Source organism: Dermacentor andersoni, chromosome 7, assembly GCF_023375885.2.
Source record: "Dermacentor andersoni chromosome 7, qqDerAnde1_hic_scaffold, whole genome shotgun sequence".
Classification (NCBI taxonomy): domain Eukaryota; kingdom Metazoa; phylum Arthropoda; class Arachnida; order Ixodida; family Ixodidae; genus Dermacentor; species Dermacentor andersoni.
Genome location: NC_092820.1, coordinates 106155566 through 106178019, shown reverse-complemented (window position 1 = coordinate 106178019; position 22454 = coordinate 106155566). Strand labels below are relative to the sequence as shown.

Here is a 22454-nt window from a genome sequence, read left to right as displayed (position 1 = left end):
TACTGCTAATGTAAAATAAACGCAATCGAAAACTAATAAACCTGTCAGCGTTATCACATGCATGGAATTCTTGACGAATATTCTTTGACCCGCCGTGGTTGCTTAGTGGCTGTGTTGTTGGGCTGCTACTAGGCACGAGGTCGCGGAATCGAATCCCGGCCACGGCGACCGCATGTCGATGGAGGCGAAATGCGAGAGTACCCGTGTACTTAGATTGAGGTTCAAATTTCCGGAGTACCCCACTACTGCGTGCCTCATAATCAGATTGTGGTTTGGGCGCGTAAAACCTATGAAATTAATATTTACTATTCCTTTACGACAAAGCCCATGACGATGTCTGAACCTACTTGTTTCAGATTAGGCACTGTTTTACTGTGATATTTATGTTTTTAATCCATAAGAACACAATGGCGTCTTGACGTCAAGTTTAATAATCACTCGTTTAACGATGAAGCGTAAATGTCTGCTCGCCAGGTGAACATCTGGTAAATTATTCAATTCCAAGTTTGTGTTCCAATTCCTGCTCAATTTCCAAGTAGGCGCTGCTGTGCCTTTCAGCGTGTTGTCGCCTAGCTGGTTAATGTTGGAATCTCAGCGCTGACACCCGTTGTTGCAAATGGGTCGCAAGCCCCAAGGGTAGCGTTGGCCTGGCGGCCTGGGGCACAACTGGAAGCATCCGAAGGTCCTGGCAAAGCATGAGTCGACTGCTAACAGAACAACTTGTTTATTCTAGCATCGCAAAAGAGCGGCCGGTCAGGTCGACCGAAGTGGAGAGATGGGAGAGCACGTTACTCAACAGAAGAAATCGGAGCCTCTCTTGGCGTCCGGGAGCAGCTGCTTTTATACTCTCGGAGTCGAGGGGAAGAAGGAACGCCTCGTCAGAGGCGCACGTGATGCGGGGCACGGACAGGCTGAGAGACACGTTGAGACGAGTGTAGTGACGCATCCGCCGGGCCGGCGCCGGTCAGACCTCCTCGCTTCACACTTGGGGAGCTCCTCTCCCCGGCTGCCGCGCTTTGACAAGCGTGGGCACCAACATGCACACACACACACGCACACACGAATACTCGTGGCATTGAAACATGCCTGGACGCGCTTGGCGGGGAGGCGTATCGGCGGCGCTGAACGGGCCAAAATGTCCGCCGCTTTGAACGAAGCCCCGGCGTCCGTTGCATCCGCGCCGGCTATACCGCGCGTCGTAGGCGAAACGTAACAGTACACATTCAAGTCACTCGCCAGCTTTATTATTCTGCGGCATGCTAAAGGCAGTAAAATGCTTTGCCGAAGGTTCAGGAAAGTGCATAATGCCAGCCGGCAACCGACTAACACTGCAGATAAGTGAAAGCATCGAGAAAGGCGAGACGTTGGGCAGAAAGTCTTAGGAGTAGCGTTGACGACACCCCCATGTCAGACAACGTCACTGGGCAAAAGCGCGGCGCTGAATATTTGTGAAGATGTCGATTCACAAGGTTACGGTGAAAAATCAAAAATAACTAAAGTATAGCAATTCTTCCAGCCAGCTACTTCTGAAAGGAAGCGTTAGCTCGGGCAACCCCGATTACGCTGTTCAAATACAATTGAAACGTAGAAAATGTTAAAAAGAAGTCAGGCGCTGCACCGATTCAAATGAAATTGCTTTGATTTCAGAGAGAAATGTAAATTTTAATGAATCTAGGAAGACATATTTTCATGGAAGGCCCTGAATCTTTACAAGAAATTTCTGAATATGGGCAACTTCAAAAAACAAAGAGAAATGACGCTCGAAGTACACAAATCTGTTCCTTTGCCCGACAAACAGATATCGCAGTTTCATAAATTGCACCTCTTACAGCATTTAAAGCGGACACATTTGTTGCACAACATCGGAGGGGGCGTGGTGCAGCGTGTGTGATAACTTTGTTCAGGTGTCGCGCAGTTGGGCACTCATGACGGAAACGTGTTCACCATTGTCAATGAGTGTTGGGATACTGACGCCATCGACTAAAACGTCCAGCAAGTTCTGTTTGGTTGGCAAAGTGATCAGAGGCTTTTGCGGTCGAGTCGTCAATGCTTCGATCGAGTTTTCCGGAGACAGGCATCGGGGCTGCATTGGTTACGGTGGGTGACATGCCTGCGGCGATAGGGACGATGATCGACGAGCTGGTGGCGAATGGGACTGGTGACGTCGGAATGACGACGAGGGACTGTTCCAAGGAGCACAAGCGTCATTTTTTGGCTCTTGCGGTGCCAATAGAGGGCGGTAACGACGCTCGCTCTGTTCGAGGCGATAATAATTGGCGGTCGCAGAAGGGAGGAGACAGTAAAGTTGTTACAATGGCGAGCAACGTGACCAATACGCCGGCAGGCAAAACAGATTGGCCGATTGTCTGCGTGCAGGATATCGTGGACCAGTCGATGAACGTGGAGCATGAGACAGCTTCGAAGCGGCAAGGGCACATACAGAATGAACTCCATGATTAGCAAGTTCTTCCCGGACTACTGCCTGCCCATATGGCGCTGTACCCAAGTTTTTCGGTTCACTGGGACAGTAAAAATGGGCCGCAGGAGCCACGGCTTGAAGTCCTCGCCGCACTATCCGTGCTAGGTCACCTGATGATGATGATGGTAACTGCACTCCTAGCCGGTCGTCCAGGATGATGTCGTGGCTGTGTTCTGCCGACGTGCGAACGGCGTTGCAATGCGGCGGCTCTTGTCCTGCTCAAAGCATTGACACTCTTTTATGACCTCCAATAACGTTTCAGAATTTTTGCACATCAGCAGGTTGAAAACATCGTCAGCGATCCCCTTCACCCTTCAGTACATGTTCAACCTCGTTTGACTCAGCCATAACACTGTCGGCGTTACGGCACAGAGCCACCACGTCGCACATGTAAGAGACGTATGATTTTGTGGACGTCTGGACGTCGCAAGTTCTTTCTTAACGATGCTCTTGCGCCCGGAGGGATGGCCAAAGAAGTTCCTCAGCTTCTGTATGCACGCGTCCCGGTCATTAAGATCTTCCTCGTGGTTGTCATACCACACATTCGCCGTGCCTTGTAAGTAGAAGACCAAGTTAGCCAACATTATCCTCCGGACAGGCCGCCATTGGAATCTGAACCTGGCAACGTTTAACGTTAGAACGCTATCTAGTGAGGCGAGTCTAGCAGTGTCATTGGAGGAATTAGAGGGCAGTAAATGGGATATAATAGGGCTCAGTGAGGTTAGGAGGACAAAAGAAGCATATACAGTGCTAAAAAGCGGGCATGTACTGTGTTACCGGGGCTTAGCGGAGAGACGAGAACTAGGAGTCGGATTCCTGATTAATAAGGAAACAGCTGGTAACATACAGGAATTCTATAGCATTAACGAGAGGGTGGCATGTCTTGTTGTGAAACTTAATAAGAGGTACAAAATGAAGGTTGTACAGGTCTACGCTCCTACATCTAGTCATGATGAACAGGAAGTCGAAAGCTTTTATGAAGACGTAGAATCGGCGATGAGTAAAGTCAAAACAAAATACACTATACTGATGGGCGACTTCAATGCCAGGGTAGGCAAGAAGCAGGCTGGAGACAAGTCAGTGGGGGAATATGGCATAGGCTCTAGGAATAGCAGAGGAGAATTATTAGTAGAGTTTGCAGAACAGAATAATATGCGGATAATGAATACCTTTTTCCGCAAGCGGGTTAGCCGAAAGTGGACGTGGAGGAGCCCGAATGGTGAGACTAGAAATGAAATCGACTTCATACTCTGCGCGAACCCTGGCATCATTCAAGATGTAGACGTGCTCGGCAAGGTACGTTGCAGTGACCACAGGATGGTAAGAACTCGAATTAGCCTAGACTTGAGGAGGGAACGAAAGAAACTGGTACACAAGAAGCCAATCAATGAGTTAGCGGTAAGAGGGAAACTAGAGGAATTCCGGATCAAACTACAGAACAGGTATTCGGCTTTAACTCAGGAAGAGGACCTTAGTGTTGAAGCAATGAACGACAACCTCATGGGCATCATTAAGGAGTGCGCAATAGAAGTTGGTGGTAACGCCGTTAGACAGGAAACCAGTAAGCTATCGCAGGAGACGAAAGATCTGATCAAGAAACGCCAATGTATGAAAGCCTCTAATCCTACAGCTGGAATAGAACTGGCAGAACTTTCTAAGTTAATCAACAAGCGTAAGACAGCGGACATCAGGAACTATAATATGGATAAAATTGAACAGGCTCTCAGGAACGGAGGAAGCCTAAAAACAGTGAAGAAGAAACTTGGAATAGGCAAGAATCAGATGTGCGCGTTAAGAGACAAAGCCGGCAATATCGTTACTAATATGCATGAGATAGTTCAAGTGGCTGAGGAGTTCTATAGAGATTTATACAGTACCAGTGGCACCCACGACGATAGTGGAAGAGAGAATAGCCTAGAGGAATTCGAAATCCCACAGGTAACGCCAGAAGAAGTAAAGAAAGCCTTAGGAGCTATGCAAAGGGGGAAGGCAGCTGGGGAGGATCAGGTAACAGCAGATTTGTTGAAGGATGGTGGTCAGATTGTTCTAGAGAAACTGGCCACCCTGTATACGCAATGCCTCATAACCTCGAGCGTACCGGAATCTTGGAAGAACGCTAACATAATCCTAATCCATAAGAAAGCGGACGCCAAAGACTTGAAAAATTATAGACCGATCAGCTTACTGTCCGTTGCCTACAAAGTATTTACTAAGGTAATCGCAAATAGAATCAGGAACACCTTAGACTTCTGTCAACCAAAGGACCAGGCAGGATTCCGTAAAGGCTACTCAACAATAGACCATATTCACACTATCAATCAAGTGATAGAGAAATGTGCAGAATATAACCAACCCTTATATATAGCTTTCATTTATTACGAGAAAGCGTTTGATTCAGTCGAAACCTCAGCAGTCATGGAGGCATTACGGAATCAGGGTGTAGAGGAGCCATATGTAAAAATACTGGAAGATATCTATAGCGGCTCCACAGCCACCGTAGTCCTCCACAAAGAAAACAACAAAATCCCTATAAAGAAAGGCGTCAGACAGGGAGATACGATATCTCCAATGCTATTCACAGCATGTTTACAGGAGGTATTCAGAGGCCTGGAGTGGGAAGAATTGGGGATAAAAGTTGATGGAGAATACCTTAGCAACTTGCGATTCGCTGATGATATTGCCTTGCTTAGTAACTCAGGAGACCAATTGCAATGCATGCTCACTGACCTGGAGAGGCAAAGCAGAAGGGTGGGTCTGAAAATTAATCTGCAGAAAACTAAAGTACTGTTTAACAGTCTCGGAAGAGAACAGCAGTTTACGATAGGTAGCGAAACACTGGAAGTGGTAAGGGAATACATCTACTTAGGGCAGGTAGTGAGCACGGATCCGGATCATGAGACTGAAATAACCAGAAGAATAAGAATGGGTTGGGGTGCGTTTGGCAGGCATTCTCAAATCATGAACAGTAGGTTGCCACTATCCCTCAAAAGGAAAGTGTACAACAGCTGTGTGTTACCAGTACTCACATATGGGGCAGAAACCTGGAGGCTTACGAAAAGGGTTCTGCTGAAATTGAGGACGACGCAACGAGCTATGGAAAGAAGAATGATGGGTGTAACGCTAAGGGATAAGAAAAGAGCAGATTGGGTGAGGCAACAAACGCGGGTAAACGACATCTTAGTTGAAATCAAGAAAAAGAAATGGGCATGGGCCGGACATGTAATGAGGAGGGAAGATAACCGATGGTCACTAAGAGCTACGGACTGGATTCCAAGGGAAGGGAAGCGTAGCAGGGGGCGGCAGAAAGTTAGGTGGGCAGATGACATTAAGACGTTTGCAGGGACAACATGGCCACAATTAGTACATGACCGGGGTAGTTGGAGAAGTATGGGAGAGGCCTTTGCCCTGCAGTGGGCGTAACTAGGCTGATGATGATGATGATGATCCTCGGATCCCACTTATTGTGGGCACTTACACGCTCATACGTGGCGATCCAGTCTTCCACGTCGAGGTGGTCGGTGTCGCAGAACATTCCTGAATGCCGCGGCTGAGCCAGCACAACCGTCGGGCTTGTGGGCGTTGACGTGGGCCGCGCCATGTCGGGTCACGTTTCGTTCGTCATGTTGTCCAGTCCGAGATAACGACCATCGCGGAGCTCCGTTCTTGTTTCTCTGCGCTACCCCGCACCTCCACCAATTTGTTACGTTCTAGAAGTCGCGTATAAAGATGTATTATAATACTTGCAAAAAACACAACGATGCATAAAGAATATGGCTGCCGAGACCGATTCCAACTGTAAAGGTCAAATCGCCTTCTTTTGACTGACGCCACGCTTGGTTGCGCCGTAACAATATTCACAAAAATATCAGGCTAGATAGCGACCGACACAACAGCGAGGGAGCCACCTTAAACCCGGGTCAGCAGGACAAGAAAACTTCACTTTAAAGAAGGAGGGCACTTGAGCATCATATTTTTGTTGATGGTTACTCGATACGCACAGTATAAATACGTGCAAGTCTCAATTAATGCGGCTACCCATACAAAAAAAATTATTCAGAAGGCATTGAAATATCGTTGGTCAATGTTGAGCTTTTATTGAGGAATTATTGAGACTTTGTTGGGGAATTGTTGGGTAGAGGGTTCTTGAATATTGGCCACTGAAATTCAATTGAAACAACATTGGGTATCTCAACATGAATAATTGTTAAGTTACCATTGAAAGTCCCTTGCGCTTAAACGGCCCATTGTGTTCGTTTTATTGAATGGTTGTTGTGTTCCCATTGATTCTGCGTTGAACTGACGTTGTGGTAGGTCTGTTGAGCTGCTGTTGAGTTATTATTGCCACAGCACAGAAAAGTACATTGTGGCCCAGTTGAAATGCCATTGAAATATGATTGACGTTTCGTTGGGCTAATGGATTTTTATTCATATATTGAAATTGCTTTGTTGTTCACACTTGCATGCCCCAGTGCCTGCTCATAACTTTCCAAACACAAACAAAAGCAAAGGAGAGACTGATCAATTTGAAGTACCTTTATTTACACTAAAGATGCGTGCGCATGACACATTATTACAGTACATAAGGCACCATTACATCGAACCTGGATACATAGGCTAGTGCCTACAGCACTCCAGCAGCGTAAATACATCTGAAAAAACCTATACATATGAATTAAATCAACACGATCATTGTTGTCTTCACTTTCGACTTAAGTTTATGACCAGAAGGCAAACCGACTCAAAAGAGAGTGCTTAAGCATACCGTTGTAACAACCAACTTTGAACACATGAACACTTGAAGCTGCTTGCGTGTGAATACACAAAAGACATCTGAATATGTGACATTAAAATGTTTCGCACACTAACACATCACAGTAAGAGCTACGGCTGACGGTGAGAAGGCAAAATAAGACTTGAAACAAATGGCTTCACGTAAATATATACAAGCTTTAGCCCATGTCTTTCACCGCGATTAAAATTTAATGAAGTACCGAAGTAGACTTGCCTGAGCTTTTTGTCTTCGAGATGAATATATTTTCATGTTGCCCAATTATTTTATAAAATAACATCACTCAACTTAGCTATTAATTGACGAGGCATCATTTAGAAAGTTTCGGGCATGGTGAACAGCTGAATCATGTTTCTGACAAGCCAGGTCTGCTTTCTTCAGAAATAAACTTGTAAAACTTTTGTGTAATGAATGCAGGTTATCTCCATCAGTTTTCCGGACTGGGCCACCTCACCCACATACATTTCACACGGCGTACGATCAAGGTTAAAACTTGTTTGCCAAATACAAAATACCGAAGTGGCTGTATAATACAATCACAAATATAGGCAACAGCAAGTTTTATGAGTCTGTACAAAATAAAAAATTACAGCTGTTTCAAATCACACCCGCATTTAGAGAAGTTAGCGTGTGAAAGTGAAATGATGCCAGTGAGGGGGGCTAGGTGAAGATTTTAGTATGATTGAGAGCCGCAGATTTTGAGTGGAGGCGAGTCTGAGCGGCAGGTGAGGGCGAATCCCGAAAACAGAGCATAGATGAGTGAATGTTAGTGAGTGTCCAACAATTCTGGTGACCCCTGCCCCGACTGAAACAAATAACCGAGAGTTGTGACTCCTCCAAATTGAGCTCGGAGTGTTCAGTCGTCTTAACAATTCTCACACGAATTGGTTGAACATTTCACTGTCACCGAGGTTCACTACCAGCAGCTACTATCGGCAAACAACCTAAACGGCTTTGTTGTTCCAGTCGCACACCATTGAAGCCTTTTACTTCGTCTATTACGCCACATTGTAAACGGTTCAAAGATAAACGTTGTAGAAGAAGAGACGACAGGACGCATGCGCCGATTATTAACTAGAGCAACGTACAAAAATATCATAACGAAATAACGCGCGCGCTTCCTGTTAACACGCCGTATAGGCACGAATACAGAAGAAAAACCGCTAGGGAGGAGCCGCTAAAGTAATGGAATTTATTGCTGCGCCCACGTAATCGTTTAAAACCATTGACCTGCCTGTCCCATGTAGTCACTGCAAGTGTACGCCACAGTGGGCGGAAACGAAAATTATTTGCCGTAATCAGCGGGAGTACCAGGGCTTTCGGGAAAGCAAAAATAAAGAGCTGCTTTCAGGTCAGCCACGTCCCCGTAGCGATCGCTCGTAAAAGTTTGAAGCCTATTAGGCTCATGGCGACTTGATAGCGCTGGGTTTTCTTTTTCATACATTTACTTTCGCTTCTTTAAAATGTACTATGTATAGCATACAGTGTATTCCATATATCACTATGGTGTCTAGTGTACTATCTTAAGGTGGCGGCGCACTGTATTGTGACAGTCTGCGAGATGTTTTTGCAGATTTCTGTCAATTAGAAGTTTGCCATTCAACTATCTCGTCGAGTGGCTTGAAACAAGTTCGTCGTGTGTCTGGCTTCACTTACAGAAATCGCAGAAAATGGAGCGATAAAGCAATATTTCAATAGACAACATCGCGGTATCACTGGTAATTAAAGAAATGACACGCTTGCTTTTCAAGGTGGCCAGCATTTCTGAGCGCCGCTAGATAACCAGCCCCTTAAAGGGACAATCCGTCGCTACATTGCTTCGCTCTGGAAAGCGCCGCAACATTCCTGTGCTCGAAAGGGTCTTGCCGCGCAGAAGCCATCCTATTATACAGGTTAAGGAAAGCCGCCGCTTATATTTGAGCATGGGCATTTAAGGTAGGCTGTAATGCTCCTCTATTTTGAGCCAAGTATATACGAATATGGGAGATGTACAGCACTTTATCTTGTTTTGTGGCTCTTTCTATTCTCGCGGGAAGAAGCTTCTGAAAGCATGATAATCAGATGGTATTATCCTGATGCGCGTGCCGAACAGTTAGTTTTCCCGGAAATACCGCGGATACATATCCAGCTATACAGGGTGCAATGTAGTGTCGCTTTTTCTACTAAAACTTCTGCGAGATTCAGTTTGATTGAATTGCAGTCACAATTATTCGTGACACGGGCAGAGAAGATTCAGCTAGGCGTCCAGTCGAGACAGGTTTCTTTTCTGCGCTGATCCTCGCTGCGGCAGAAGCATTGCGGAAAATGTTCATGGTTGAGCTGTGCAGATTCGGAGGGGCTGAAGAAAAAAAAAACGAGAGTGTAGTGGTTATACCACAAGAAAAACGGGAGAAAGTAACGGTTATAGCGTATCTCCGCCGAATTTCACACAATCCCAAGAAGATAGGTACGAAAGCAAATGCCCATGTGGTATTTGTCGCCACCCAACTTTTGCAGAAATCTGATTTCAAGCGGCATCAGTCGCCTCATACGCAGGAAACCATATTATGAGCTTGCCCAGCGCGTATAAGCTGGGGCGAAAGACCTTGGATAATTCCCTAATAGGTGTTGGCAATCGAAGACTGTCAGAGGACGCTATTCTCAGTCCACGACCTGTCACTGCTACTTGAATGCGGACAACTAAAGCGCTGTTGAAGTTCCTGCATCACACGAAATAGACGAGTAGCTGCAGAAGCACCACCGTCTAATGTAGTACACAAACACTCACCACTTCGTCATCCTTCCCAAAACTCCCCTTCCCTCTTTCTCAGTGCAGTGTATAGCGGACTAGACCGCGCAAGCTCAGGTCGATCTCTCTGTCCTTCCTCTCTGGCGATAGAACCTATCTCTTTCTTGCAAGCATGCTGCTGAGTATCAGAAGTGCTTAATGAAATAAGATTACTGATATCATGTGTCTAAACCACGACGTGATTATGAAGCACGCCGTGCTGGGGGACTCTGGATTCATTTAGACCACCTGCGGTTCTGTAACGTGCCCTTAAATTGAAGTTAACGAGCGTTTTTAAGTTTCGCGCCCATCGAAATGCAGCCGCCGTGGCTGGAATTGGGACCTTGAGCTTAGCATGGCGACGCCATAGGCAATAAAGCTACCACGGTTTCTATGGTAAGCGTTTTTCTGCGCTGCATTCGGAACGCTGTGTATTTTTTGTTTCGTTCTCCTGCGGTAAGTCCTACGAGGAAAAAGCGGGCCATTGCGTAAATGAGAAGCTCAAGGTGGATAACTACAACGTTACCGAGACAGGGTCTCAGCAATTTAGGTATCTTTTATTGCCATTGTAGATGCGTTCCGCTCTTCTCAAAGAGACTGCTGTGTTATGCAGATCTGTAGATCAGGGGCCCTATAATGTAAAACTATTCCAATATGTTTTTATTCCAATCTCCTGACGTCATATTTGCGTAACCGCCGACGCAAGCATCGGGCGGTCACCCGCAGGGTTATCTGAACAGACCAATCAAAAGCTCTCCACGTTCATAGGAGGTCACTTTTATTTGCTTGGAAAACGGATAACATTTCCTACACGGAGCGGCTTGTCTTATCTAATTGGCTGACATAAGGCGAGGAGCACGCTCAAGTGGAGAGGGATTCGATGGGGCCGAGCCACTGCACTGAAAATCGATAACCGGATCAAGAGGGTGGTGCCGGCGTCTACGATTGGTCGGTTTTCCCTTACTTAGCTTGCGGTGGCTGGTCGAAAATCGCGGCGGCATGCAACAGAAGCTCAAGAATGACGCTAAAACGGACCCTCAGCAAAAATGAGTTGGCAGAATGAGGGGGTAAGCGTGCCGAAAGTGCTCGAAAACGTTACACGGCCACGCAAGAAGTTTTATTATACGCAATTAAACCCATGCTCTCCGTCAGGTGCGAGTCGCCAGTGCCTGAGCGATCGGCGGCAGCCATCTTTTATTCCTTTCGGAACGGGGCAGCCTGCGGCTATTCCGAAGAAAATTCAGTTTTGTTCAGCAGATTAATGCACCTTTAATGCGTACACGTCACTTCGACGCGGTGAGCTTTTGCGGTTTCGTGACGTCGCGTGACAGGCAGGTGAAGTGGGTGCAACCCCAAAACTTTTGACCAATAGCCGAGGGCTAATGGCGAAAAGGGGTCGAATCAGAAGGAAATATTTTTCTTTTGTTCGATCAAATCATGCATAATCAGTGTGTACACGTCGTATCAGATGGGGACCTATCACGGTTTTCGTGACGTCGCGTGACCGACAGGTTAAGTGGGGTGGTCCAAAAAAGTTTTTGACCAATCAGGGAGGGCTGATTCCAGAGTTGGAATAGAAAAGTTTGGAATAGTTTTACGTTATAGCGCCCCAGATTACAGGCGAAATAACGGACCCACACTTTAATGAAATACCCGAACGATGCATGCGTCAGCATAGCTTCCATAGCGCTAACAATATAGAGCTAAAAAATTTCACTTTATTTTCTAACACGAAATCGCAGCTGTGACTATCTGGTGACCTAATCTGTGTCACAGTTCTTGTGTCTTCTTCCCGTTGCTCTATTCTGTTATATCCGACGTACTGTACATTGTGTGCTTGCGAAAAGAAAATCTAGTTGAAAGCTAAGCGCTCGTGGGCTCGTGCTATGCAGATCTGTAGATTGGTTTACAGACGAAATTACGGACTGACGTCTAATTGAAAACACGAAGGATGCATGCGAGAGCATAGCTTTTACGAGGCTAACAAAAAAGGAGTTCAGCTTTTTCACTTCCTTTCCTCACGCGAAATCGCAACGGTGATTATTTGGTGACCTAATGTTTATGATAGTTCTTGAGTCTGTTTTCGTTTTTCTTATATCTCACCTTCTGTACATTGCATACTTGAGAGAAAAAAAAAATAGTTAGAATTTAAGCGCTCGTGACTGTCACATTCCCGTCTCGTCACCTAAGTATTTTTACTTTGAAATACGTCAAAAAGGACTCTGGTATTTCACCTTCCCTTGTCCTCTTCATTTATCGAGCCATCAAACCTTCTGCTGCGTCACAGGAACCCATTATGTTGACGTGCGTATCTTATTATGTCCCGGGGACATTTATAGCTTACTGAAGTTCTCCTCGGCGAAATCCTTCTAACGCAGGTCACTGAAAACCCGCACGCTATGTGCAATGTCCACTTGAAAGTGGCTGTGCTTATCGCGTAGACCTCCGATCGGGTGTTGAGCGTCAGCCGATAAAGGTGACAAGATAGGGCTCGATATCGTCCTTCACTAAACAGTAGCCGAACGAGGAATTCAGTGCGAAAGAATGTGACTGGTTTCTTATCAGCCGCTAGCCCTTACAGAATTCCCAATATACCGAGCGTGAAGGCTATGTTGTTGCTCAGTTCGAGGTAAAACATATTATCTATGCAATTATGTCGTCTTTTGTAGCGTATAGATAGCGTTGGTGCGATGTTAATGCTGGCTGTGTGCTTGTGATATAGCACGCTCGTACAGTGATTCACTACTCTATCCATCGTTTCACATAATATGCGGCTCGATGTAAAGAAGAATATCGTACATTAACATTGTCAAATTATACGGAAGGGATTTAGGCGTCATTAGCGTTAGTGTTGTGTCACAGAAAAATGATTACGGTAGAGCTTATGTGTGAACATGTGGCTTGCCAAAATATGAGCTCATTCCAGAAACGAGAGGACTGAAGGTTTTTTTTTTTTTCGAGTTTTGCTGCGAACGATTTAAGGGAAGCTTTAGTTGGGCAGCTTCTATCTAGACACATGGGAATGGAGATAAATTGTTTTGCTGGGCAACCACTGCACCTATATTGATGGTGTTGCATTTAAAAGTAAAGTAAAAGAATGTTTAGTGACTGTAGGTAGGGAATTCTCTATTGAGGTCGTCATGTTATTTTACAAAAATTGTTGGACATTGTAAACCTGAAAGAGAAAAAAAAAGAGCCCAAGTACCGAGTTTTCAATCTATGCCTCAAAAGTAAGGAATGATATCACATTTCCGTAAACTCCATCTATAAAAGCGTGTAAAGCGAAAAGAGTTAAAGGGTCACTAAAGGAAAACATTAAGTTGAGTGATATTGTTAGATTATTCGTCTAGAAGTCTACCACTGTTCTTTGTATCTCCATCTATTAAGGCGTGTAAAGCGAAAAAAGTTAAAGGGTCACTAAAGGAAAACATTAAGTTGAGTGATATTGTTAGATTATTCGTCTAGAAGTCTACCACTGTTCTTTGTATCTCCATCTATTAAGGCGTGTAAAGCGAAAAATGTTAAAGGGTCACTAAAGGAAAACATTAAGTTGAGTGATATTGTTAGATTATTCGTCTAGAAGTCTACCACTGTTCTTTGTATCTCCATCTATTAAGGCGTGTAAAGCGAAAAAAGTTAAAGGGTCACTAAAGGAAAACATTAAGTTGAGTGATATTGTTAGATTATTCGTCTAGAAGTCTACCACTGTTCTTTGTATGCCAACATGTCACTTTGTTGCGCAGAAAATAGCCAGCACCAATCCTGCGCCCCACTTTGAGCCGTCCGCGCTAGATCAGACGAGCTGGCGTACTTAAAGCGAGCTCGCTTTAATGAAATATCCACAAGGCCTTCTTTTATGCAGCTCTGTTCGATTTAAGCAGTGCTGACGTCACACGAGAGGTAGCACAGCCGACAACAGGCGGCGCCACTCTGATTTTACATGTTTGTCACTTCTCACTGATAAATGGTTTGTTCTCGCTACGAGTGAAGAACGTTATTACAGATGCCTAATATTTCGATCTACCTCGACGTAAGGTTTTCCTCCAGGTTCCATTTAACGTGTAGTTACAGCCGTGAAATATACCAGTAACTTGCGAGTAAGACTCTTGCTAAATTCTCGCTAAGTTTGCAAACACTATTAGGTAGGCTGTAAATTTGTGCAACAAATTTGTCCGCTTTAAATGCTGTGACAGATGCAGTTTATGAAACTGCGATATCTGTTTTTGGTGCACAGTAACAGATTTCTGTACTTCGAGCTTAATTTCTTTTTTTTTTAACTTGACAATATCCAGAAATTCCTGCTAAAAATTCCAGACCTCCAAATAAAATATTACTTCCTAGATTCATTAAAGTTTACATTTCTCTCTGAAATGAAATGAATTTCACTTGAATCGGTGCAGCGCTTGACTCTTTAGGCATTTTCTACGTTTCACATGTATTTGAATGAGGTAATCGGAGATGGCCCCCGAGCTAACGCCTCCTTTCAGAAATAGCTGGCTGGAAGAATTGCTATACTTTAGCTATTTTTTCATTTTTCGCCGTAAGCTCGGGAATCGACGTCTTCACAAATATTCCGCGTCGCGCTTTTGCCCGGTGACGTTGTCTCACATGAGGTTGTCGTCAACGCTACTCGTAAGACTTTCTGCCAACGTCTCGCCCGTTCTCAAATCTTTCACTTATGTTCAGTGCTAGTCGGTTGCTGGCTTGCAGTATGCACTTTCCCGAACCTTCGGCAAAGCATTTCACTGCCTTTAGCATGCCGCAGAATAATAAAGCTGGCGAGCAAACTTACTGTGTACCCAGCTGGGCGACAAGACGCTGAAAGACATAGCAGCGCCTACTTGGAAATTGATCAGGAATTGGAACAGGAACTTGGAATTGAATAAGTTAACAGTTGTTCACCTCGCGAGCTGGCGATTACGCTTCATCGTAAAACGCGTGATGATTAAACTTCACGTAAACACATCATTGTGTTCTTATGCATTAAAACTATAAAGATCACCGTAAAACAGTGCCTAATCAGAAACAAGCAGGTTCAGACATCGTCACGGGCTTTGTCATAAAAGAGTATTGAATATTAATTTCATGGGTTTTACGTGCGGAAACCGCAATCTGATTATGAGGCACGCAGTAGTGGGGGTCTCCGGAAATTTTGACCTAACTCTAAGTACACGGGCGTTCTCGCATTTCGCCCCCATCGAAATGCGGCCGCCGTGGCCGGGATTCGATGTCGCGATCTCGTGCCAAGCAGCCCAACAACACAGCCACTAAGCAACCATGGCTGGTCAAGGAATATTCGTCAGGAATTCCATGCATGTCATAACGCTGACAGGTTTATTAGTTTCCGATTGCGTTTGTTTATTGTTAGCTGCAATAAATTAGATGTTGGTGCCTGTTAGACACGAAAAGAGTAGCCGCAAGAGGAGTAGCGTGGCTATAATTTGATAGAATGAAACGGGAGGTCGTGATCTGAAGTGATTCAAGAAGACTTGTTAGATTAGCTTGGCCAGGGTCCCAAATGGAGCAGGCATATTCGAGTTTTCGACGTACCAATGTTTTATAAAGTTGTGACTTAACGTGAACATTCGCAGTGGAAAAAATGTTACGTATAAAACCGAGCATGTGGTTAGCGTTATTGAATATGTATTGGAGATGTATGTTCCACGAGAGATTACTAGTGAGATGTACATTGCTATATTTGTAAGATACTACAGCATCTAATGATGTGTTATAGAGGGCATACTTAAGGGAAACAGGTCAAGAGGAACTCCGTGAGACACGCATGCTTTTACATTTACGAATATTAAGGGTCGTTAAAGAATCAGTATGGCGGTAAGGTCGGATTGCAGGGTAGCATGATCAGAGGCGGTAGCCATGACGCGGTAAACTACGCAGGCATCGGCGCAAGGTTTAATTGAAAAAGTAACGAACTTGGGAAGGTCATTAATACCAATTAGAAAGAGTAGCGAATCCAAAACATACCCCTGAGGTACACCACACTGCACAAAAGAGATGAAAGAGTCATGTCCGTTAGCCGATACATATTGGAAGCGGTTAGAAAGGAAGCATTTAATCCAGCGCAAGATATTAGTATCGATCTTAGGTTCACGCAACTTAAGGAACAGAAAATTCTTGTTCGTTTTTTTTATAGTGTTGCAAGAAACTGAGCGGGCTGCGCCGTTCCTACTAAGGCAGACCTCAAACGTAAGCTGGAAAAGGGGTTTGTCTTTGAGTTTCCGCGTTAAGGAATTATGTGTACTCGTATATTCAAATTACAATCCGACATTACCATGCCTGAAGGTTCTGTTAAGCCGCATCCTACGAATTTTCTGACATATTTTACTTTGACAAGTTCAATTAGTTCATTAATGCCCCTGCGTCACGTGGAGGGCCTGCGCGGTTCTGGATTATCTCTGCGACGCAGGCCCCTTAACGTTGCCGCGTTAACATGTTTCGGAGGAATTCACAAGCGCTCGATTGTTCGTGCGGACGTTCATGCAACCCTCGTAGGTGGAAAACACAGCGCACACAAAGACGCACACAGAGGGCAAATACGGAGACACGTATATGTGGAAGTATCGCAACTGCCTGCCACTATTGGATGCAGCAGTTGCGCGTAGCTGGCGGTCGTGATGTGTGCAAGTGTGGCACCAACGCTTTGCAAACATTTTCCGGTTTGGTCATTGCCGTACCCCGGTAGTGACACCAAGAGTGGACGTTGGCTGCCTGCGTTTTACTTTTACTACGTCACTGCAGTGGCAGCAGAGCAACACACGCAAATGCGCCAAATCATCATAAATAACAATAAATTGTGCCGTTTTACGTGTCAAAGCAACAACTAGAATTCCGGGGTCCTACGTCCCAAATCCACGATACGATTTTGAGCTGCACCGTTGTGGGGGGACTCCGGATTAATATTAACCCCCCGAGGTTCTTTAACGTGCACCCAACTAAAGGTATACGGCTGTTTTGCGCACTTTGCCCACTATGAAATGCGGCCACCACGGCCGCGATTGGATGCCATGCCCTCGGGCGCAGCACGGCTACGTTATAGCCACTGGGTGCGTCCCCAAAGCATCCTGGGCGCATATTACGCACTGTGAATGCGGAAAAAGAGCCCAGTGCCGTGGCACGGGGGACATTATTGTGCGATGTGCGTGCCGCTCATGAGAGAAGCGGCGAGTATCGTATGCAGATTGTCATTGTAAACAGCACAGCGGAAAGGAATATATAATGCGTATAATATGCGCCGCACCGTGGGCACGTGGTAAGCGCTTTTATTGCAATAGCGATTCTATGGACACTCCAGGCGCATTTCTGCCATCGCCGTGATCTGCGGTGTAATCTCCAAAGGCGATAACGTCGTCGCCGCCTGCCGTATGCTGTACTTGCGAGTGAAAGCTTGCGAGAGTGAGCCGACGATGGAGGCTAAATTAGGCGCGCGAGGGAAGAATGCAGGGAGGAAGCGCGGCATCTTCCGTCGCAGGCAAGGCACCGGGGTGAGGGAGAGCGCAGGCGTCCTACTCTGACGGCGGTTGCAAATCGCGCGGCCGAGTGGGTCCTATCTTGAAAGCGATCTGCAAGGGGGACAGAGTGCGCCGACTGCTGATAGCTTAGTTTGTGCGGTGTTTTCGCCGCTTAGTTCGCACTGAAGCGAGAGGCAGGCCGAAGGTCCATTCGCTTTATGCTGCAGACGCGTTTCCTCACCATAGCCTTCTTGCAGCGCGTTTCCGCGGTCGTCGAGTGAGGTGTCTTCATGATTGTTCGTACGCGCGTGACACCATGCTCGTTAATTTCTTAGAAAGCGAATCTTTACAAATTTCTACGGCCGATAACACTGCTATCCTTATTTTGTATTGCTGTCTAATGATTTGCTATTGCAGTCGATGTTCCGCCTGTCGCGTGAAACTTTTAATGTTTTACTTCTTTTCGCGGATTGAGACATAACCACCGCTGAGACGTCCACAAAAAGAGAACACGAAGGGAAACAAGCTGGACAACGGGGACGGCATAATGCAGGTTTCTTCATGCGCGTCCTCTTACAGGCAATTATGCCTCACAGCAAGTACCAACCATGACGGATAAAAGAATTCGGGTAGGCGTTAGTAGGGACGCAGCCGGATAGGCTACGTGAAACGTCTTACGCTTGCCGAAGGCAGTACATGAGTACTAGGGTAGAGAAATCACATAACCAAATATACAACTGACATTTATTCGCGCAGTTCAAAGCTTGGGGTAGATCTCTAGTTTATGTTACAGTTAGCGGGCACCTTATGGTGCAATTTAGCACTGCTCCTCGCTCCCTCTTCATAGTGGGGCTGTTTACGTTGCTGTGAGTGTAGGAGCCCTAGACTACAGAAATTGCGCCCTTACTGGTGGCGCTCCGGTTTGTTCTGCGCCTCTGGAGCCTGAAGTATTCGTGGGTGCTTGCGGCTCCGGCACTTTTCTCAATCTCCTGCGCTCCTCAATTCCGCATCGGTCTGGAACCACCTGCCTACCTCCACTGTCGCCATTATGAATCCACAAAAAGGTTAAAACCGAACCTCCCGATCACCTTTCTGCAAACTCGCACGTCGTTATCTTTACATTGCTTAATTTTTAGACGCACTGCCTCTATTCCGCTTGACCGACGCTGAGAGTAAATATATGAAATGAAATGTGAAAGATAAAGAAATTTCCAGTTTTACAGCTGCTGCTTGTTCAAGTAATAATTTATTGCTTCAACCATTGGTAATAGAGTCCCTGCCACGTCTTATCGCGAAATCAGAGAAACTTGGGGTTGAAAGGCTCCAGTTTCTGGCCGGCTACCGTAATCGGGCCCTCGGTGAGAACGTGGCGGATCTTGATGGGCGAGTAGCCGCCCTCCGAGTAGGTGGAGCCCACGAAGTCGAGGAAGCGCTGGGCCGAGCAGCCGCTGGCGCCGTGCTTCCCGCACATGTACGACATCAGCTTGGTCCAGAAGATGATGGTGCGGACGCCCTTGCAGGAATCGTACACTTTTTCGGCGAACGTCTTGTGCACTGCGTAGACCGATTCCGTGGCCGAGGGTTGGTCGCTTCCCTCGCTGCTGGTGCCATTGATGGCGACGAATTCGGACTGCTTGGGCGAGCAGAACGCCTGGCAGACGAGGTTCTGGAAGTTGCGGAAGCACGGGCCTGTTTTCTTAACACCGAGGTTTAGGAGGCTCTTCAACTCAGACTTGAACGCCGCCGCCTGCTTCGCGTCGCAGCAGGCAGGCACGGACTTGCCCGAAGAATCGATCAGCGCGGGACACGCGTCCTTGAGGATGCTACTCTCGATGGGGACCGGATCACGCTTGACCGCGCATGGCAGCGGCTTGCCGGAGTCCTCGTCCTTGCCGCAGTAGCCGTACGTCACGCACTGAGACAGTGCCGACGACACCAGCGTGACGCTTACAGCGACGGTGAAAAGCCAGCTGCTGGACATCGTGATGGGTGCTTGTCACGGAGGCCTCAACGGTGCGTCAGTGGAGCTCGCGTCTGCTTCTTTTATACCACGCGAAGCCATCGATTTGTTTTCGCAACGTTTGCACTTTGTCCGCAGTCTCCCCCGCGAGTTAGATAAAGCGGATCACATGAATAGCCGATAACTGGTGCCGGTCATCGTACGCCGTTAATTAGGCAGATATGCGCCGCAGAAGCGACCCAATTATCTGATAGAGGGGCAGCCAAATGCTGCGTTGCAGCCAAGCGTTTAGCTACAAGGCGAATCTAATATGTTGCACTGAGTATTGTGTTGAAGGAAAGCTCAGGCAGAAGGCAGAAGGCAGGCATCATTAAGGCAGAAGCATCATTGATAAAAATCTCTAACCCATTGAGTCCATAAAAGTGTTTTATGTCACAATCAGTCACACCTCTACGCAGCCTCACTAAAGCCACCGCAATCTTTATTGGTCCAGCACGTTTATGAAGGGCATGATTCCTTACTGCATCATCTTCTGCAGCAAAGCACTTCCGAATGGTTCGCACCAATTGCGGCGAAATTTTGTCATTCAATAACAATTGTATTGAACCTGGTGTGAGCACGCGTTGATGTTGCATCGCGGTGCTTTCATGTCGAAACCGTTCCCAGCGCCTTGTCGACTCGTAGCTTTCTTGTCAGGAAAGTAGCAGCGCACAGCTCCAATGAAAGGAAATGCACAAACAGCTAGTGGCTTGCTTAGTCCTATCACAAAATTGGGCGCAGAACACTATCCAATTTTTAAATTATGGATGTATCTCAGGTATTATTTCGAACCTGCAGCTTCCCCACATGAACGAAATAGGCTTTTAACGTTTCCTGGACTTGCAAAAAACGAACTTATAAACTTATGTGGGTCTATTAACTCCGCAAACAAAGATACATAGTGATATACGCCGTAACGCCATAACAAACATATGACGTAAGAACAATTGCTACACTTCACGACAAGCTGAGCACCCCTATTGCGTACAGTTCAACGTACGTAATAACTGAATAACAAAGAGCAGGCAAGGAACAACTCGCACAAGGAAACCCCGCCTTTCGGGACGTCATCAGGGCTGTCCTGTTGGCAGCTACAGACGCAAATCGCAGCGGGACGACGATGAACGGCCACGTGGTTTGCACAGCATCACAGCCCTATGTAAACATCTGCGATATTCACTCATGCATATTCATGTATGCGCATTGGTTAACTGCATTCTCTCTCTTTGTGTGTTCTGTTGAGCACAATGTAGGCTAGATGTAAGTTTAGAGTATTAAAAAGACATGATTTGGCCCAAATCCGACAGTATTACTGTCAATGATTTTTTTTTTTTTACTGGAATAAGCCTTATTTCAGGCTAATGCTCTTCAACTATGAAAAATATACTCAACTCTTCATTTTAAGAGTGTAAATTACCTTACACTGCAAAGTGTGGTTAGTGGTGACGCATTGCATTAAATGGGTGCAAGTGTCCTTTTCCGCGGAATGTTTATCATCCTAATACAACTTCAGAGCTACCCAACCCATTGCGCAGAACTACGATGGGGACACAGCACAGTGCCTCAATGTGCTAAAGTAAGGTTTCCATCTATAAAACACAAATAATTAGCAATTAATTTGGCAAAAAACAGGTTTGTATATTTTTTGCTCATCCACTTTCGTATTCATGTCCTAGAATCCCGGTCCTCGGCTACTGCAATGAAGCCAACCTCGGGGCGAAGCAATCGGCGTAACTTAATGGCAAGCATTAAAAAAAAAAACGATTGTTATGAAATGCCTCGTCTTTCTCAAACTGCAAGCAGCACTCAATCCCGACAACTCTGTCGCGCTATAATGTCTCGTCTAGTGGGATTCCGCTGGATGAATTTTTTTCCCTGGGAATCCGTTTCAAATGCATGGTGGTATTAGAAAGCTTTAGAATAGCTTTGGAACCCCAAAGAAATAACGTCGAAGCCACTGCGCATATGCGAGACGCAAACTGCGTTTGGGTTGCGTTGGCAACGCTATTTCACCGATTTAGCGGCAGCCCAAATAGCGGCTCCAAAAGCTTTGCGTCAGCAAACATGGTGGCATGCACCCATCGAAACGACGGCTCTAACCTGGGGCGCTATAACGTAAAACTATTCCAAACTTTTCTATTCCAATTCTGCTATCAGCCCTCCACGATTGGTCAAAAGCTTCTTTCGACCACCCCCACTTCACCTGTCTGTCACGCGACGTCACGAAAACCGCGATACCTCCCCATCTGATATGATGTATACACACTGATTATGCACGATTTGACAGAAAAAAGGAAAACAGTTATTTCTGATTCGACCCCTTTTCGCCATTAGCCCTCGGCTATTGGTAAAACGCTTTCGGGCTGCACCCACTTCACCTGCCTGTCACGCGACGTCACAAAACCGCAAGAACTCACCGCGTCAAAGTGACGTGTATGCGATAAAGATGCATAAAGATGCACGATTCGTTTTAACGCGGGACGTTCGCAAGCTAGGAGAAGTGACTGTGGTTACCGCTTTCCCTCAACTAGCCTGTGGTATGAAGATTGATTCATTAGACGCCGCGGATTCCGAATTCGATTGTGTATTTTCTGGCTCGTAGGCCTAACACGGCTAAGCTTGGCTGGTGTGAGCAAACAACGTAAAGTTGGTTTGCTCAATACTAAGCGAAGCTAATTATTTTCCGCTTACAGAATAACCTCTAAATTGTAATTAAACACAAATGCACGCAAGTCAAAATTACTATTCCTATCATAAAATGCTATAGTTTATTTATTATTTTAGATAGCTTTTCTGTGACGCCGTAGTGGCGCTGTCAGCGCAAGACGCTATCCGGAAAAACTCAAAGCGAAATAGGATCTGCGAATCAGACGCGTTTGCTATTAAACATGGCTAAATGAACCTTCCAGCGTGATCGCTTGCGCTCGTGTAAGTTCTAGAATGTACACCAGTAA

At 46.0% G+C, this 22454-nt stretch overlaps 1 protein-coding gene across 1 annotated transcript; it reads right to left on the bottom strand.

Moving 5' to 3' along the window:
* Positions 1 to 18728: 18728 nt before the first annotated feature.
* LOC126533992 (NPC1-like intracellular cholesterol transporter 1) lies at positions 18729 to 19530 on the bottom strand. The gene has a single exon (XM_050181213.3). The coding sequence runs from the start codon at positions 19480 to 19482 to the stop codon at positions 18799 to 18801; it is 684 nt and encodes a 227-aa protein (XP_050037170.1). The 5' UTR covers positions 19483 to 19530; the 3' UTR covers positions 18729 to 18798.
* Between the last annotated feature and the right edge of the window lie 2924 nt (positions 19531 to 22454).